Source organism: Liolophura sinensis, chromosome 1 (genome assembly GCF_032854445.1).
Source record: "Liolophura sinensis isolate JHLJ2023 chromosome 1, CUHK_Ljap_v2, whole genome shotgun sequence".
NCBI lineage: Eukaryota > Metazoa > Mollusca > Polyplacophora > Chitonida > Chitonidae > Liolophura > Liolophura sinensis.
In genome coordinates, this window is record NC_088295.1 from 53,434,228 (window position 1) to 53,449,040 (window position 14,813).

The following is a 14,813-nucleotide window of genomic DNA, read 5'->3' on the forward strand; positions in this document are numbered from 1 at the left end:
ATGACATTTTAATGTCTTTTAAGGTAACTGCTCTGTGACTAAATTTTGATAAAATTTAGATTTTTAGGATATGCTTGCCTGAGCAGCCACAACTTATGGTCATATACGTCTGCCATTTTCGGAAATGCAAATTATGGTCTTTTTATACCTACATAATACATACAGAGTACTGTCTAAAAAGATAAAATAACAAAGTCTTCTAGATATTTGTTGTCCAATCTTTGTGTATTAAATTGTTGTTATAATCATGCACTCTTTCTCTCCAATCTTCTTTTTGGAGATAAATTTCACTAACACAGGGTATTTTAACCCCTTTTTAACCCCTTAATGCTCCCTTATGCAATTTTACCCATAAATGGCTCAAGTTTTTGCCGTTTAGAATCCATTTTCACCCATCTTTTGGATGGCAATTCTTGCAAGAAAACCGGCGAAAAATCAGAAGACCAGCAGCTAAAAATCTCTAACTGATCTAGCAAAGCTATTCAAAAGTGAAAGTGACGACAACAGCGTGGTGTGTACCAGAGCTGTTAAGTTCGTGAAGTGTGCTCAGAAACGAATACCGGCCAATAAACCCTGTCACATTGCTGGGATAGTCCATTGTGGAAGGAAAGCTGATCAGTGTGATATGCAGGTTTTAATCGTGAGCAGTGGCGGCAAGCTTTGTGATACCCATGTTATGCCTATATGATGCCCCTGTGTCTGATTCATTGCATAAACACTGATTGTTAACGTTTGTCACGCTGGGCGGTGTGAACTTGAAGACAGACTCTCACCCCTCCCCTTTGTTTTCCTTTAAATTTAGATTGAACAACTGACAGGGTCGTGATTAGAACCGTTCATACCCAGAAGGTTGTTTTTACTTGAGGTCTGACGACAATGCCTTCTGTCAGTGACCACAAATCTCAGCAGGTTGCCGATCAGTTCCCAGGGCCAAGACAGAGAGCTGATATATCAAGATTGAGAAGGGATTCACAAAATCTCACTGCATTTACGTCCATGAATTAGTAATTTAATTATCTGCACCACCTCTCTCAAAACATCGTCTGACAGACTTTGTTTTGTTGTTAGTGACGTTTATTTTGCGCTTGTTCTGAGTGTGACGTTTGTGGAGCGCATCAACAATAGCGACGACTCGCTTACCCAGCCATTTTATTTCTGTACAGGGTTTAATCAAATAAAGAACAGATAATTCTGTACAGGTAATATTGCAATATGTAATGTTAACAGGTTACACTAGTGCCTAACCAGCTATGTGAATTTTACTGTGGTTCATTATTTTCAAACATTTCTAATACCGTGCTAATTTACAGGAAAGCTGATTTTTAAAAAAAAAAAATCCATTACCATAAGTATTCTTACCTATAAATACCTTTTTGTATTTAGAAAGTATTGGGGAGACGTATCAATAACATTTTCATTTTTTATATATATATTATCGTTGAATTTAGAAATGTTAACAAATTTAAATTTTAATTTATTTATGTATGCTAGGCCTATATATATTATAGGGGCCTACTACAGTGTATCTGCAGTGAGTTAGCTAGCCCCAACCCGTTTGTTTTTGAAAGGCTAAGGAATACACAAAAAGGAAGAAGACACCAGCCTTATGAATCAATTCCTAGACTTAACCTGTTTAGAGACCACCTTTACACCTTTAAAGCATATAATTTGGCTTTGTAAACTTTTATGTTCACAACAGGGTAAATCACATGTATATGAAACACTTTCACAGACTATTAAGTAAGTGAATAAGAATTTTTGAAATAGCTGGACTATTAAATTAAAAAAAGATGCTTAGAATGAGTCTCCTTCAGTCTTGCAGTCCAGAGCCAGCAAATACTTACAGCAGATAATGAGATATACTGATTTGCATGTTGTTGAAGCATGAGGTCAGACCGGTCATTTTATCTGCTTCAAGTTGAAGCACTGGTAGGAAGACTGATTGGGTGTTTAAGAGATTTTACTTATATGACAGCGTGCCGGTTATTTGTGGAGGAAACAAGAGTGCCGGGGGTAAACAACCGGCCTTGACAACCAAATAAGGGCAGGATTTGTCCTTGTAAGCATTAGCCTAATCAATAGCGGAAAACAGAACCAATTTGTCATGGATAGGACCAAATTCCTGAAGTAGTGGACTTAATTTCACAAAAGAAAAATATGGGAAGCAAGAAACGTCCCTTTTACACATGATCTAACACAGGGATGCTTCGTCTGAAGGCAAAGCAGCAAACTAAAGCAGACTCTGTCAAAATCTTTGGATTTTAGCTGATTAATTTCCTTAAAATCGTTACCTTTTTCATTAGGCAGAATGAAGAAGAACTGCTAACCCACTGACACTACTTTTTCTGATAGGGTTGGGTTACGCCCAATAAAGAAGTTTTTAAAGATGGCCTGAGCACTGCAAGTGATGTGCTGTACACTTATGTTTACAGACCAGACTAGACCAGATTGTTCTCCTCCAGTCTCCAGTTATTATCTGCTTAGGTTTGTTCTGTATGGCAGAACTGAAGTTAACCGGTAGGCTGTATAATGACAACATAATATTGTGTATGACATTGTGTACACTACCAGTGGAGATAAACCAGGCAAAAAAGTCAGTCTTCAGACATGGTTCTAAATTTAGTGACTTAAGTGAGTGGATTGTCGATGGAAAACCCTGGATAAAACTGAAAACCCTGGATAAAACTGAAAACCCTGGATAAAGCTAAATATTTGATTGCATGTAAACTCAAAGTTAGACACATGTCAGTAGACATCTGGAAGTTTAGATTTCAGGTAGATGATGTTTCAAAGAGCAGCACATTTGTTTTGCCGTCTTTATATATCTCTGAAGGCAGGATAAGTCTTTAATTCCATATTGTAGCACTCAGATGACCTGGAGTAAAGTGATCGGCAGATTTCCAAACAGAGATGCAGCCAAACTAGCTGTCTAGGTTAGCAAATGACTTATACACATTTGTGATTTATAGATTTATTTTTTGGAATTACAGATTTCAGATTAAGTCATACCTGTAATACCAATAGAGATCACTATCATGCTGATATTTTCCTTGAAAGCTGTAGTTTAGAGTAGTTCTTCTCTTTGTCTTTTCTTTTTTGTGTTTTATGCAGTTTACAAGGTTTTTTAAACCTGCCCAGAACAGTTTTTTCCATCTTAGAACCTGAGAAAGCACTGCGACTGATAGCAAAGAAAATTTCACAGGCCATACCAGTAGGGTTTGTAGAGGAGAAGCCTGCAGCTGGCTTGTATGCTTTGGAATCTCTTACCTGCTAATTGTAGAGCAATATTGGTGCACTATAAACGATCCAACCATGTGCCAGGCTCATCTAAATGCACAAAATATAAACATGTGTATGTGTAATAGCATTTATTCCCAGGGTATGGTTGCTTGCTAGCTGCAATGCCCTGGGCAAAAGAAGGATAACTGTCATCCGAATTTGTTTGTGTACTAATAGATGACAATCAAAAAGTGTCAGGCGTCTGCTAAATTCAGCCAATCAATGGACTGGTTTCCAGGGAAATGTTTTGTTTGTGAATTTTATTTTTATCAGTTTGAGCCGTCTTGCCAAGCTGGATGAGTGGAGGCAGTATGCATCTACATATAGCACCCTGCTAATAGCTATAGGCAGCATGTGCTTACATGCAGCCTGTATTAAATTAGCCGCCAGGGCCAAATTAGCTATTTGCATTTAATAATATGACATGAGCAGGGAGGGCATAGCGTGGGAAACGACAGTCCAGTCAGCCAGAGACCTTTTCATAAGTACATGGAACACCTAGTCTGTATGAATATTGAAAACTGTTGAATGAAGTACTGGCAACAAAGTACTGAAGATTGTGGTTGCCTTTGTGCAGACATGCATACTGTTCTGTCTAAGGTGCTGTTGAGATGATTACCTGGTTAAAGGTACAGTACATGTAACATATTTATAGCCCGTACGGTTTGCTGAATATGCCCCAGGGAATGAGATAAAGGTGAAAGTCATTATTGCGGTTCAATATCTAGAGCGTTAGAAACCAGTAGTTCCTCAACTATTTTATGTATTGAAAGAAATTTTTTAAAAATTGTGTATGTTTATTAGCTTGACTGTACAAAGTACAATTGTAGATTATGTCATATTCGAGGTATCCAGTAACAGCAATATTAAAGTAAATATTAGGGGGGATATCTTTAAAGTACTACATGTATTAAGCTCAGGTTTTGCACATGTGTAAACCACAGTAACATGAGGGGTATGTTGTGTCCTATGTTCCGGCCGTAAGTGGGAAGGTCTGCCAGCAACCTGCGGATGGTCGTGGGTTTCCCCCGGGCTCTGCCGGGTTTCCACCCACCATAATGCTGGCCGCCGTCGTATAAGTGAAATATTCTTGAGTACTTCGTAAAACACCAATCAAATAAATAAATAAATAAATTGTGTCCTATGTGCATATCAAATACCATAAAATATCATAGCCTTGCCACCCAATCTAAGGTTTTTTTTTTTTAGTACATCAATACTTTGGAACAAAGTACAGAAGTATCTGATGTCTGCTTCTTTGACATACCTTTTGCTGAGCAATTTTCAGGGTGTTATCTTAAAACATGCTGCTTGCTGAGGTGTTTTGTACCCATACATGTAAAGCACCATAATGTCGGGGGGGGGGGGGGGATCCATTGTTGATGGAATTTCATAAAGTACTGTTTTGAGCTCATGCATATATCTAAAACACATGAACAGGATGCATTCATTTGCAAGGTTTTGGTTTCAATCTTGGTCAAAAGATCAAAAACACGAAAAATGGGAAGGTGAAATCACGAAAACACAAAAGTGTAAAGGGAGAAAATGTGCAAGGCCTTAAACTGAACAGTACAAGGTAAAAACCAAAAATGCAAGTCTTAGTGCTCAATTTGATACAGCTTCACACATAAGGTTTTCACTTCATGCTTTTGGGTTTGCGACCTATCCCAAGTTGAAAATGCTTATTAACTTTGCTCTGTTGCTGTTTTAAGACAAAGAACAAAGTTAATTTCGCATTTTCATCTACCCTTGTTCTGACTTCCAGTTCTAAAATTGTTGTCGGTATGCTACACCCGGCGACCACTTCGCACTCAAAATCCACAAGCAAAATCAAATTTAGGACTGAAAATTAGAACTGAAAGTAGGCTATATCTTTCTAATTTTACATAGTTTAAAGTATATGTGTTACTTATATTGGTATAAATCAGAAATTTAATGACCTTTACATCTTTTTTGTGTATTGGAAACTTTGTTAATTAGGAACATGTTCAAGTACATCATATGTATTTAGATTACGCTTTACATTCTTTTGTCTCCTGCAGTGGGTCACTTGTAGTCTTGCTACTAAAATTATTTTTGATGCTTTAAGTTTTGAGGTATTGCTTTGTTTGTGTACATGTATAGATCCACTTGTATACACCTCATCAGTAACATTGTATATTGTACATACACTTGTACATGAACATCCACTAGGTGATGTATCAAAAGCAAGATCTGCAGCTCTTGTACTGAAGTGATGAAACAAGACGGGAACAACAGTAGACAGGTACAAGTGTACTACTTATGCCATTGACTTCTAGTGCCAGTCAATTAAAACAACATCTGGGACTTGAGCACTATACATTTGGGTCATTTCGTGTCATTTCAGCCGGCTGTTGTGGTGACCCTCTTGGATTTTGCTGAAAAGATTCTTAAAAGCTCCCTGACATATATGAGGAAGGTTTTCCAAGTTATAGCCCCAAATTCCAAGTGGTTTTTGAGATATGACCATCTAAAAAACACCCTGTAAAGTTCATTTTCAACAGTTGCGAATAGGATATCTGTTCTTTTTTGATTCCATATTCTGAAAGCCAGGGTAGAAAATACGGTGTATGTAGATTTTCAGGCTACTCGGCCCATTGAATTGGAAGTTATGGTCATCCAAAAATGTATACTCTGCCCATTGTTAACCAAGATAGAATGGCTATTTTTCTACCCCTGCTCCGTTTGCTCACTTGTAAAATGATTTGAGGGCTTCTTTGTCCGTTCTTACTCCAGACTTTCAATATCTAAAGTCATTGGTCTTTTCAATATATTAAACTTCAGTCATCCTGTTTTTTGCTTTGGCCTCTTTGTAAAGTTTCTTTTGGCTGTCAGTTTAGTTTAGGCTTGATGTATGGTTAGTTTTGTTCAACTTTTGCACTAATCTTGTCCACATCTCCAAGCTTCAGCCATGACACATCAACCTCGAGAATTGATCATCTTCTGGAGTATCTGCATGTATATTAAGAGCTCATCAGTATTTTAACATGAAAAGCTTGTACTACACTAAATGAAGTTAGGCATTCTCACCAAATGTGTCACACAGGTAACATGGTATCCTTCAAAAGGCTACACATGTTTCATTACAAACATTCACATTTGATATGAAAAAGAGCAGAAAAAAATTGGTATTAAAATTTAGTGTAAATAGCTGGGGTAACCCCAGATTTTCTTTGACGTTTTAGCTGAGGAAAAAGGAAATCGGGACGGTTTAACAATTGATGTACTGGAAGTAGGCTGAAGGTGAGCTGCTTGTAATCTGTGGAACAGGAAGTACATATAAGCCTTAAGGTTATTCAGCAAATCCTGCACCTTGTTATTCGAAGACAGGTTTTCAAGTCCATGTTGTGTTTCTTTCATTCAATGCACACTTTCATTCCTTGCTTTATATCGGATTTTACATATGGATGAATTGTAGATGCATCATCTATCTAATCAGTGGCAAAGAGTTGCTTCTCTTTGCTATTAATACGTGTAGTTGTAATTAAAATATTAGTTCAGTTCTATAGTTGAACAAAACAATCATCGCAGCTTGTGTGCTGCCTTACCTTCCTGGAATACGTACTTGTTTTCTACTTTTCTGGCGTCTATGTGTCACACAAGGGAGATTTGGGTATTAACTTGCCAGTAGTCAGTGGTATGTGCCAGTACTGAAGTTTGCCTTCACATATCTAGCTGACTTCCACCATCGAGGATGACATCAAACAACAGATAAAAAAAAATAATAATAAACATCAATTATATAAATATAATTACAGTTTTTAAACTGGTTCTTTTCTGAGTGAAATAGAAGCCAGTCTGACATTTAGAGCTGTTTTACTTGATTTTAAAGTGTATTTACTTTTTATTCACAATCAAGATGTCACTTTAGTGAAGAGACTTCAAAGTAGAAATAATATTTATAACATGGAAACTACGCATTTCCAAAAAGCTAAAATTGTGCTTTAGAATTTTATGTCACCAATCAGTGAACACTCAGAAGAGGTTGGAATCATACACCTGGAGTGTCTTGTGATGACTGTCTTTTCAAACAAAAGCAAAAATGCATATCGATATTTAACTTTTTTCCGTAGATAAAACAGTATGTTAGGACAAACCTTAACATAATAAGCCAGCTAGTTGTTTCAGTTGGTGAACCAATGTGCATGAGCAAAACAGGTCATACGGGGATAAACAAAATTTTTGTCTTCTTTCATCTTGAAACTATGTTTGAGCCCATTTAAAATCTTTGCTGTCACAAAGATTCTCATAAAATGCACGAAACTTGCTGAAATGTTTTTTACTACAGAGGGTTATAATGCTTTAACTTAGCCACGTGGACTTGTTTGTCGCACAGCGAAGTAATCTTGGTCACGTGCGCTGAAAATAGCTATCTTGTTTATTTAAGACTTAATTCAGACCAGATTTGCCTGTGTGAGAAAATCTTACAACCATGCATGTAGGAAACAGTAACTTATCAACTAATTAATCATTTTTTTTTTTCGAGTGTGATTTAGATTGTAAAGAAATGAACAGTTTCTGTAAATAGCACTTTTGACACAATTTAGATGGCTATTGGGCCTCAATCATGGGTCTTCAAATATCTGTTCACAGTTCTGTTCTCTTCTTGTGGTCTAAATTACATGTAATGTCATATATTACCACAGATTTTGTGACCTTGTCTGATAATTGCACATGTGCCCCAGAAATTAAAAGACTGGCGTCTGGACAACTCATCCACAACATGCTGAGCTCTTGTCAATTGATATGTCCTTGCAAGTGATACAGTTCATATACATTAAAACCACATGTTATCACTTAGTGTAATTTATCGATAATCTAACCGTACCTTGCTTATAGGGGTCAAGGCTAATGTTTTAGGCTATTTCTCCAAAGGTAATCCTTATGCATGTCTTATGCATGATAATGATAGGGTTGCTAAAATCACAGGGCATAAACTATTATGACCTGGTTAGTTTTCTATACTTTCTTCCTATCCTCCTAACTATATGACAGGCTATATTGAGATCTGATGGAACTGATACTGTAAAAAAGTTAAAATCAGAAGTGTTTTAATGACCATAATTACTTTACATGTACCTGATTGTATGATTACATAGTGCAGTAAGTAGGGCTAGTATTCAGTACTAGCTGTATTGTAAAATGCAATACAATACAGTTGTATTGTAAATACAGCTGTATTGTAAAATACAAGCTGTATTGTAAAATGCAAGCATCAGACAGGCTGCTAGGAGTCAGCCCTTTGGGTTTAGTCTGGAGGTAATGTGTCCCATATAATACTGTCTCTTGGTCACAACCACGACAGAAATGAAAAAAAGATAAAAGAAACATTTGTGACATTTGACATAAATAGTTATATAATTGAATCATTTATCTGGCTGTGCTCCGTGGTTCAGTTGGTTAGCGCGCTAGCGTAGCGTAATGACCCAGGAGCCTCTCACCAATGCAGTTGTTGTGAGTTCAAGTCCAACTCATGCTGGCTCCCTCTCGGGCTATATGTGGGGGAAGGTCTGGCAGCAGCCTGCGGATGGTCACGGGTTTCCCCCGGGCTTTGCCCGGTTTCCTCCCACCATAATGCTGAACACCGTCGTTTAAGTGAAATATTCTTGAGTACAATGTGAAACACCAATCAAATAAATAAATAAATATCTGGCTATGACCATTTGAAATGATAGCAAGACAAGTGAGTGTTGAGAATGCCACCAGACAAACAAGTGTGAACACGCCCCTCCTTGTGCTTTCTAAAAACCTTGTGTTGAGCTTGTCTCTTGACTGTTCAAATCAGGCTATGATTATGTTGAAGCAAAAGACTGATACTCCGGTTAGGCCGTTAGGTACATGTAGCCTTGTTGCCATCACTCATGTCACGTTACCACCACATTTAACATCACTGTCATCAAAACATTGGAATACAGTCGCCTGGATTACATCATTCATGTCAGTAATATTGCATGTTTGGGTCACTGGTGCCATTTTCTGTGTTCATCTGAGGCAGCGATTTGAAATAAGAGAACATTGGAGTTGTTGTGATATATTTATGCATATATGCATGTACAAAATAACTACTGAAGTTGAAAGTAGTCATCAGCTTTGCCTTGTGTAAATTGCGTTTATGTTTATACTTGCTACTAGTATGGTTACATTCCAGTGTTAAGATAGTTTGAAAGGTCTTGTGTTCTTTCTAGTTGCTTACTATATTCCTAGAGAGAACTGAATTAACTGCATTTGACATGATGAAATTCTGGTTTTATCTGATTTTTTATTTTGTTTTTGTTTTTTTGTTTTGTTTTTATATGTGTGTGTCCAGAGTTCAGAAGTGAAGATGTGAGGAGCAGTGAATCTGATGCCGTTTATCATGTGGCAGAGTTACACCTTTCCTGACCTGAAAACAGCCTGATGTACGAACAGTTGATCGGCTTTGATTGTTGACTGAACACCATCTGAGGTGAGATACACTCACTCCCATAAGTAACTTCCCCTTACCAGTTTGGCATTTGTTCGTGGGTACATTGTTAATTTGTATTCATGAAAGAGAACTTTATAAAGTTCTTGAACAAATGTTTAAATGCAAATACTACGGAAATGCAGAAGAGCAAATTTCCGTGTGATTTCACACACACACATATATATATATATATATATAGATTTAACGTTAAACCTCCCTGATATGGACCTCTTTCCACAAAGCAATCGCAGGCTACTTTCAGAGGCATTTAGGAATTGGGATGGTATAGATTGACAGAGGCATTACTTATGGATAACAACTCCTGGATTTATTGTGTTGGTGACGTTTCGATGTCATCATTTGATACATCGTTATCAAATCATCATATGTTTCGATGTAGGTTCTTACATCGTTATCAAACCATCATATGGTTTGATAACGATGTAAGAACCTACATCGAAATGTCACCAACACAATAAATCCAGGAATTGTTATCCATAAGTAATGCCTCTGTCAATCCAATCGCAGGCTGAGTTGACTGTAACTACCATGGTAACATATGTATTTAACATGTGTGGACATGACAGTTAAAGGGGGCCTCTGTGGCTGAGGTGCCCTGTTCCACAAAGTGGGTTGAATATGTAAGAGTTCTGAGAGTTGTCAATAATTAAAATAAATTCAGTTTTATTTCGACTTAAACACATATCATTTTTATAACACCACAGAGAAGCTTTAGAGACCATTCATTCATTCCTTCTAGTCTGTCTCAATATCTGTCACAGTTGTGGTAATACAACGAATAGTTATGTCATCCAAAACCTTTTCAGCTTGGGATATATATTATGTTAATATATTATTGAAGGTCATTTGCGCTTTTAATTTATTAAATAAAATTCAACGGTTTACCATATCAAAGGGTTTTTGTTTTTAACTCCAGCACTTGTTTAATGTGAAATGAACTGTTCCATGTATTTTATCTGATTTTATAAAGTTTATATACAGGTTCACTGTGTGTAATTTCAGATTAGGTTTGAAACAGTTACAGTCCATACATAAGTATAGTATTATATATTTAATGAATTCTGTAATTCTCATTTGGTTGTTGGTTTCCATGCAATAATATCTTCAAGTGTGTGTTGTTTTTTGTTTTTGTTATTTTATTTTCATAGTGAATAACATCAGATCAAGTTTCAAAAGCAGTCAAATCCATGCTGTCAATTCACTTCATAAAGTTAACCCAGCGTATGTCATGCATATATTTTGCATATTTTATAGCATGTGATTTTCTTTTATTTCACTGACAGGTAATAATTTACATGAAGATGGGATGTGTCTATTCTAGAAAAGATATAAATGACATCAATCCTCGGATGTTCCGAGCCTACAATGTAGATGACCAAGGCATTGAACTTAACCCGGGGAAGATAGAGGTCAGCGACACAGAGCTCATCCTTCATCAAAAGGGAAAGGAGCCAATTCGCTGGCCATGGCGCTGTCTGCGCCGTTACGGCTTTGATGCGGAGCTGTTTTCATTTGAGAGTGGCCGTCGGTGCCCTCGTGGCCCGGGGATTTATGCTTTCCGCTGCAAGCGTGCAGAGATGCTGTTTAACGTGGTACAGGAGTGTATTCAGAGGGCGGGGCAAGAGGACCAAGCTCATCTCTCACAAAGTGTCATATCAGCCACAGCCAGAACCAATAGTCGGCCAGCCTCTGTAGTCGAGACCCAAGATTCCAATGGCTTCGCTCATCCTCCCACTAGCCAGAGAAATCCGTTTGGGAATGGTGGACTACATCTGTATGTGAATGGGCCGGCAGCAAATGACTACATTAACGCTGGGGCCAATGGTGGTCCTGGCACAACAGCCTTTCCCAATGGAATTGCAGAGACGTCTCTTATTGAATTTGACGACTCCCCAAGACCATTGTCGGGGGCGAGTGAAAAAATAAACTATGCTGTACTAGATCTACCAAAGAGCACGGAGAATCTGAGTGAGGAGCCGGGAACCCGTGGGGCAGCTGTGCCTGTCTCACCTCTCAAGTATGCAGATATTGACTTAGAGAATCTCAACAGAGAAAAGGATTCCTCACTTGAAGATCTTCCCTTGTGCGCAACAGACCAGGAGGTGTTCATTGATGAGGAAACGGAGGGGGTCAATGTGCAGGCCAACTATATCAATGTCCCAGCTGATAAGAGCAGCATGCCGTCTAATTTTGCCAGTGTAAAGCTCAACCCCCTCCAGCCTCCGCCAGCACCACCCAGTCCACCAACACAACCTCAGACGGGACGCGAGACCAGTAAAATCAACTACATTCAGCTGGATTTGAACCAGGCTTCAGAAAGTGCAGTTGGTGGCGCCTCTGCTACTCCTACGTCGCCTACAGGACAAACGTCTGTACCAGACTCACCAACAAAGCGGAATGCGGAGAGAGAAAGCTATGCGACCATCGATTTCCACAAGACAACAGCACTGCATAACAGCGGCAAGGGCACTGTGGAAGAAGAGGAGGGTGCGCGAAAAACAAGACACAGCAGCACCATAAGTGAGCTGAATTGAACTTAACTCTGACAGAGAAAGTCCACTTCACCAGGATTCAAAACTCTTGACAGCAACACCATCTGTCCGCAAAATTAAAAACAGCATCAAAGGTGACGCGAAAAGAGCAACATCTACAAACTCATTAACAGCATCGCTATCTGCAAACTCTTTCAACACCAGCAATTTAATGAACATCAGTGCCGTCAATAAATTCCAAGACAGTAGCACAAACAGCAAATTCCAAAAAACAACAGCACTGTCAATAAACTCAAAAGCACTACAACCACGAGCAAATTTGAAAACAGCACTACCATATGCGAACTCTAACGCAGCCGTGTATACTTCTTTGGTCTGTGCACTAAGTAATCACCAAAGCATTATTGATGAACAGCTCTGGTGGACTTTAAAGAAGTGATGAACTTGAACACGGAGAGTGAGTGAGTGACTGGCAGAGCAGAATTTTGTACTCAGTATGAGAGACAAGGGTAGAATAGTTGATCAAATGTAGGCATATATTTGGTGAGGTTCAGTGGTGCGTAAGCTAGTCTGAACACAGAGCTGGCATAACCAGAGTTTGGCCAAATCATGTTGCACCATCTTAACCAACATCTAGCATCGTCACTCCATCAGAACCAATATCTGGCACCATCACTTCATGCTTGTGATTGAAATAAGGCACTTGCTGGAAGACTTTGAGCCTTTGGTGGGCACACATATCATTTGTAGCCAGTTGACTGTCATGCAGGATTAGTTGTGAAAATTGGGACAACTTGGCATATCATCGTAACGGCCCAAGAATTGTGTGCCAAAAAAAATTAAGAACTTTTGATTGAAACCAGGTTTTGTGTACATGATGGCTGAGTTAATAGCATTTGGATAAACAGGATGATATGACAGAGAATGACCAGATGAATTAGCAACACCAAACATGAAAGTGGAGAAAGATTTGATTTTGTACACATAACAAACAATGCAACTATGAGTGATTGAACAAAACTATGAGTGATTGAAGACATGCCTAGCCAATTTGATAACTTTTAAATGGAGCTTAGTGAACACAAAAAGCTTATCAATGATCAGTACCCATGAATAAATGCTGCTGCTGTGGCAGATCAAGGAATTCAGGCATGTGCAGTGGAAAAATATCACCTGCAGAAAAGCAGTGGACCAAAGTGCATTTTGCACCTTGGTAGTGTCATTGAATGACGTTCCAACACGGTCTGCTACCTGCCGTCAAAATAATGCCACAAAAGGTCATAAAACTGATCATATTTTAGTTAGAGGATATTTTGTGAAGTAGTTTAAGTGATATAAGCTTTACACACACACATATTTTGATTGATACTGCTCAAACTGAGACTGATACGTAAAGATTAAATGCCTAGAACTGCAGTGTGATAACATGGCCATTGTACAAGGCTCTCACAAAGACTTATTGCCTGTTAAAGTTTGGCAAAATACATATATTATATTTTCTCAAGGGCGTGCTGTACCAAGGCCTTAGATTTATATATCTTCATTCTCTTATGAAAAGAAATTTTGTAGGTTGATGTTAACAAGCCATTGTGAAAGCTTCATTGTTAATTTCTGCAGGTGTTCCCATAGATGAAAGGATTTCTGATTATTGACACGTCGTGATCATTTCCGTGAAGTTGATTTGCATGTTGATGACTGGCATATGTATCACACCGTGCCAGACGACTGTTTGACTTGTTCTCCGAATTGACCTACAAGCCCTCTGAATACAGTAAATTGTAACTTCGGTTCATTGTAAGGGTCAATACGGTTCATTGTAAGGGTCAATACGGTTCATTGTAAGGGTCAATACGGAAGGTTCCTGCATGGCATCAAGAGCACAGAACCAGTCAGATATTTGTCTAGTCTGTTACATATACATATTTGTGTATATAGTAAATATGCCGTATAATGTTAAACCTGTATATATCCTATACATATATTATATATTAAATAAGACATTTTGTTTGCAATATGTGGTTAGTTATAATGTCTCTTGCTCTGTATATATATTTTTGTCTTCAAACTTTGATGAACCAGTTTTCGTCTGCCCTTGACATTGTGGTAACAACTTTTCTATATGAATTTGTGTTCATTATTTGGCAAGAATACCTTTGTGGAATCACAAGTGCTCAAATGTATGAAAGTTTTACAGCTCAAGCTGCATGTAGAAGTCCATGACACTTTATTTCCATTGTGGCCAATACCGTTCTGCCAGTTTAAAGCTATGCGGGTCTAGTATTAGTGCAGTCGACCAACTTCTGTTGGAATATTTGATTTTATAATTTGCAATAAAAGGCTAAAATAAGGAATAACCCAAATAAGACAACACACACACGTATTTTGATGAGGGTCAATGTTAAAAAGGAGAAGATGAGCAGATCATGAAGAGGATGGATTTATTCAAATTAACTGTCATGCCTGTCTTGTCAGTCTATTCCTTGTCTTGACATTGCATGTCATTTTTAAGACAAGCTAAAACTATTCAGTATGCCATTAGTAAATAGACCGCAACG

At 38.1% G+C, this 14,813-nt stretch overlaps 1 protein-coding gene across 1 annotated transcript; it reads left to right on the forward strand.

Moving 5' to 3' along the window:
• The first annotated feature begins 11,066 nt into the window (after positions 1 to 11,066).
• Positions 11,067 to 12,538, forward strand: LOC135482072 (fibroblast growth factor receptor substrate 2-like). Its single transcript, XM_064761905.1, has one exon. It carries the CDS (start codon positions 11,068 to 11,070, stop codon positions 12,298 to 12,300), a length of 1,233 nt encoding a protein of 410 aa, XP_064617975.1. The 5' UTR covers position 11,067; the 3' UTR covers positions 12,301 to 12,538.
• The last annotated feature ends 2,275 nt before the right edge of the window (positions 12,539 to 14,813 follow it).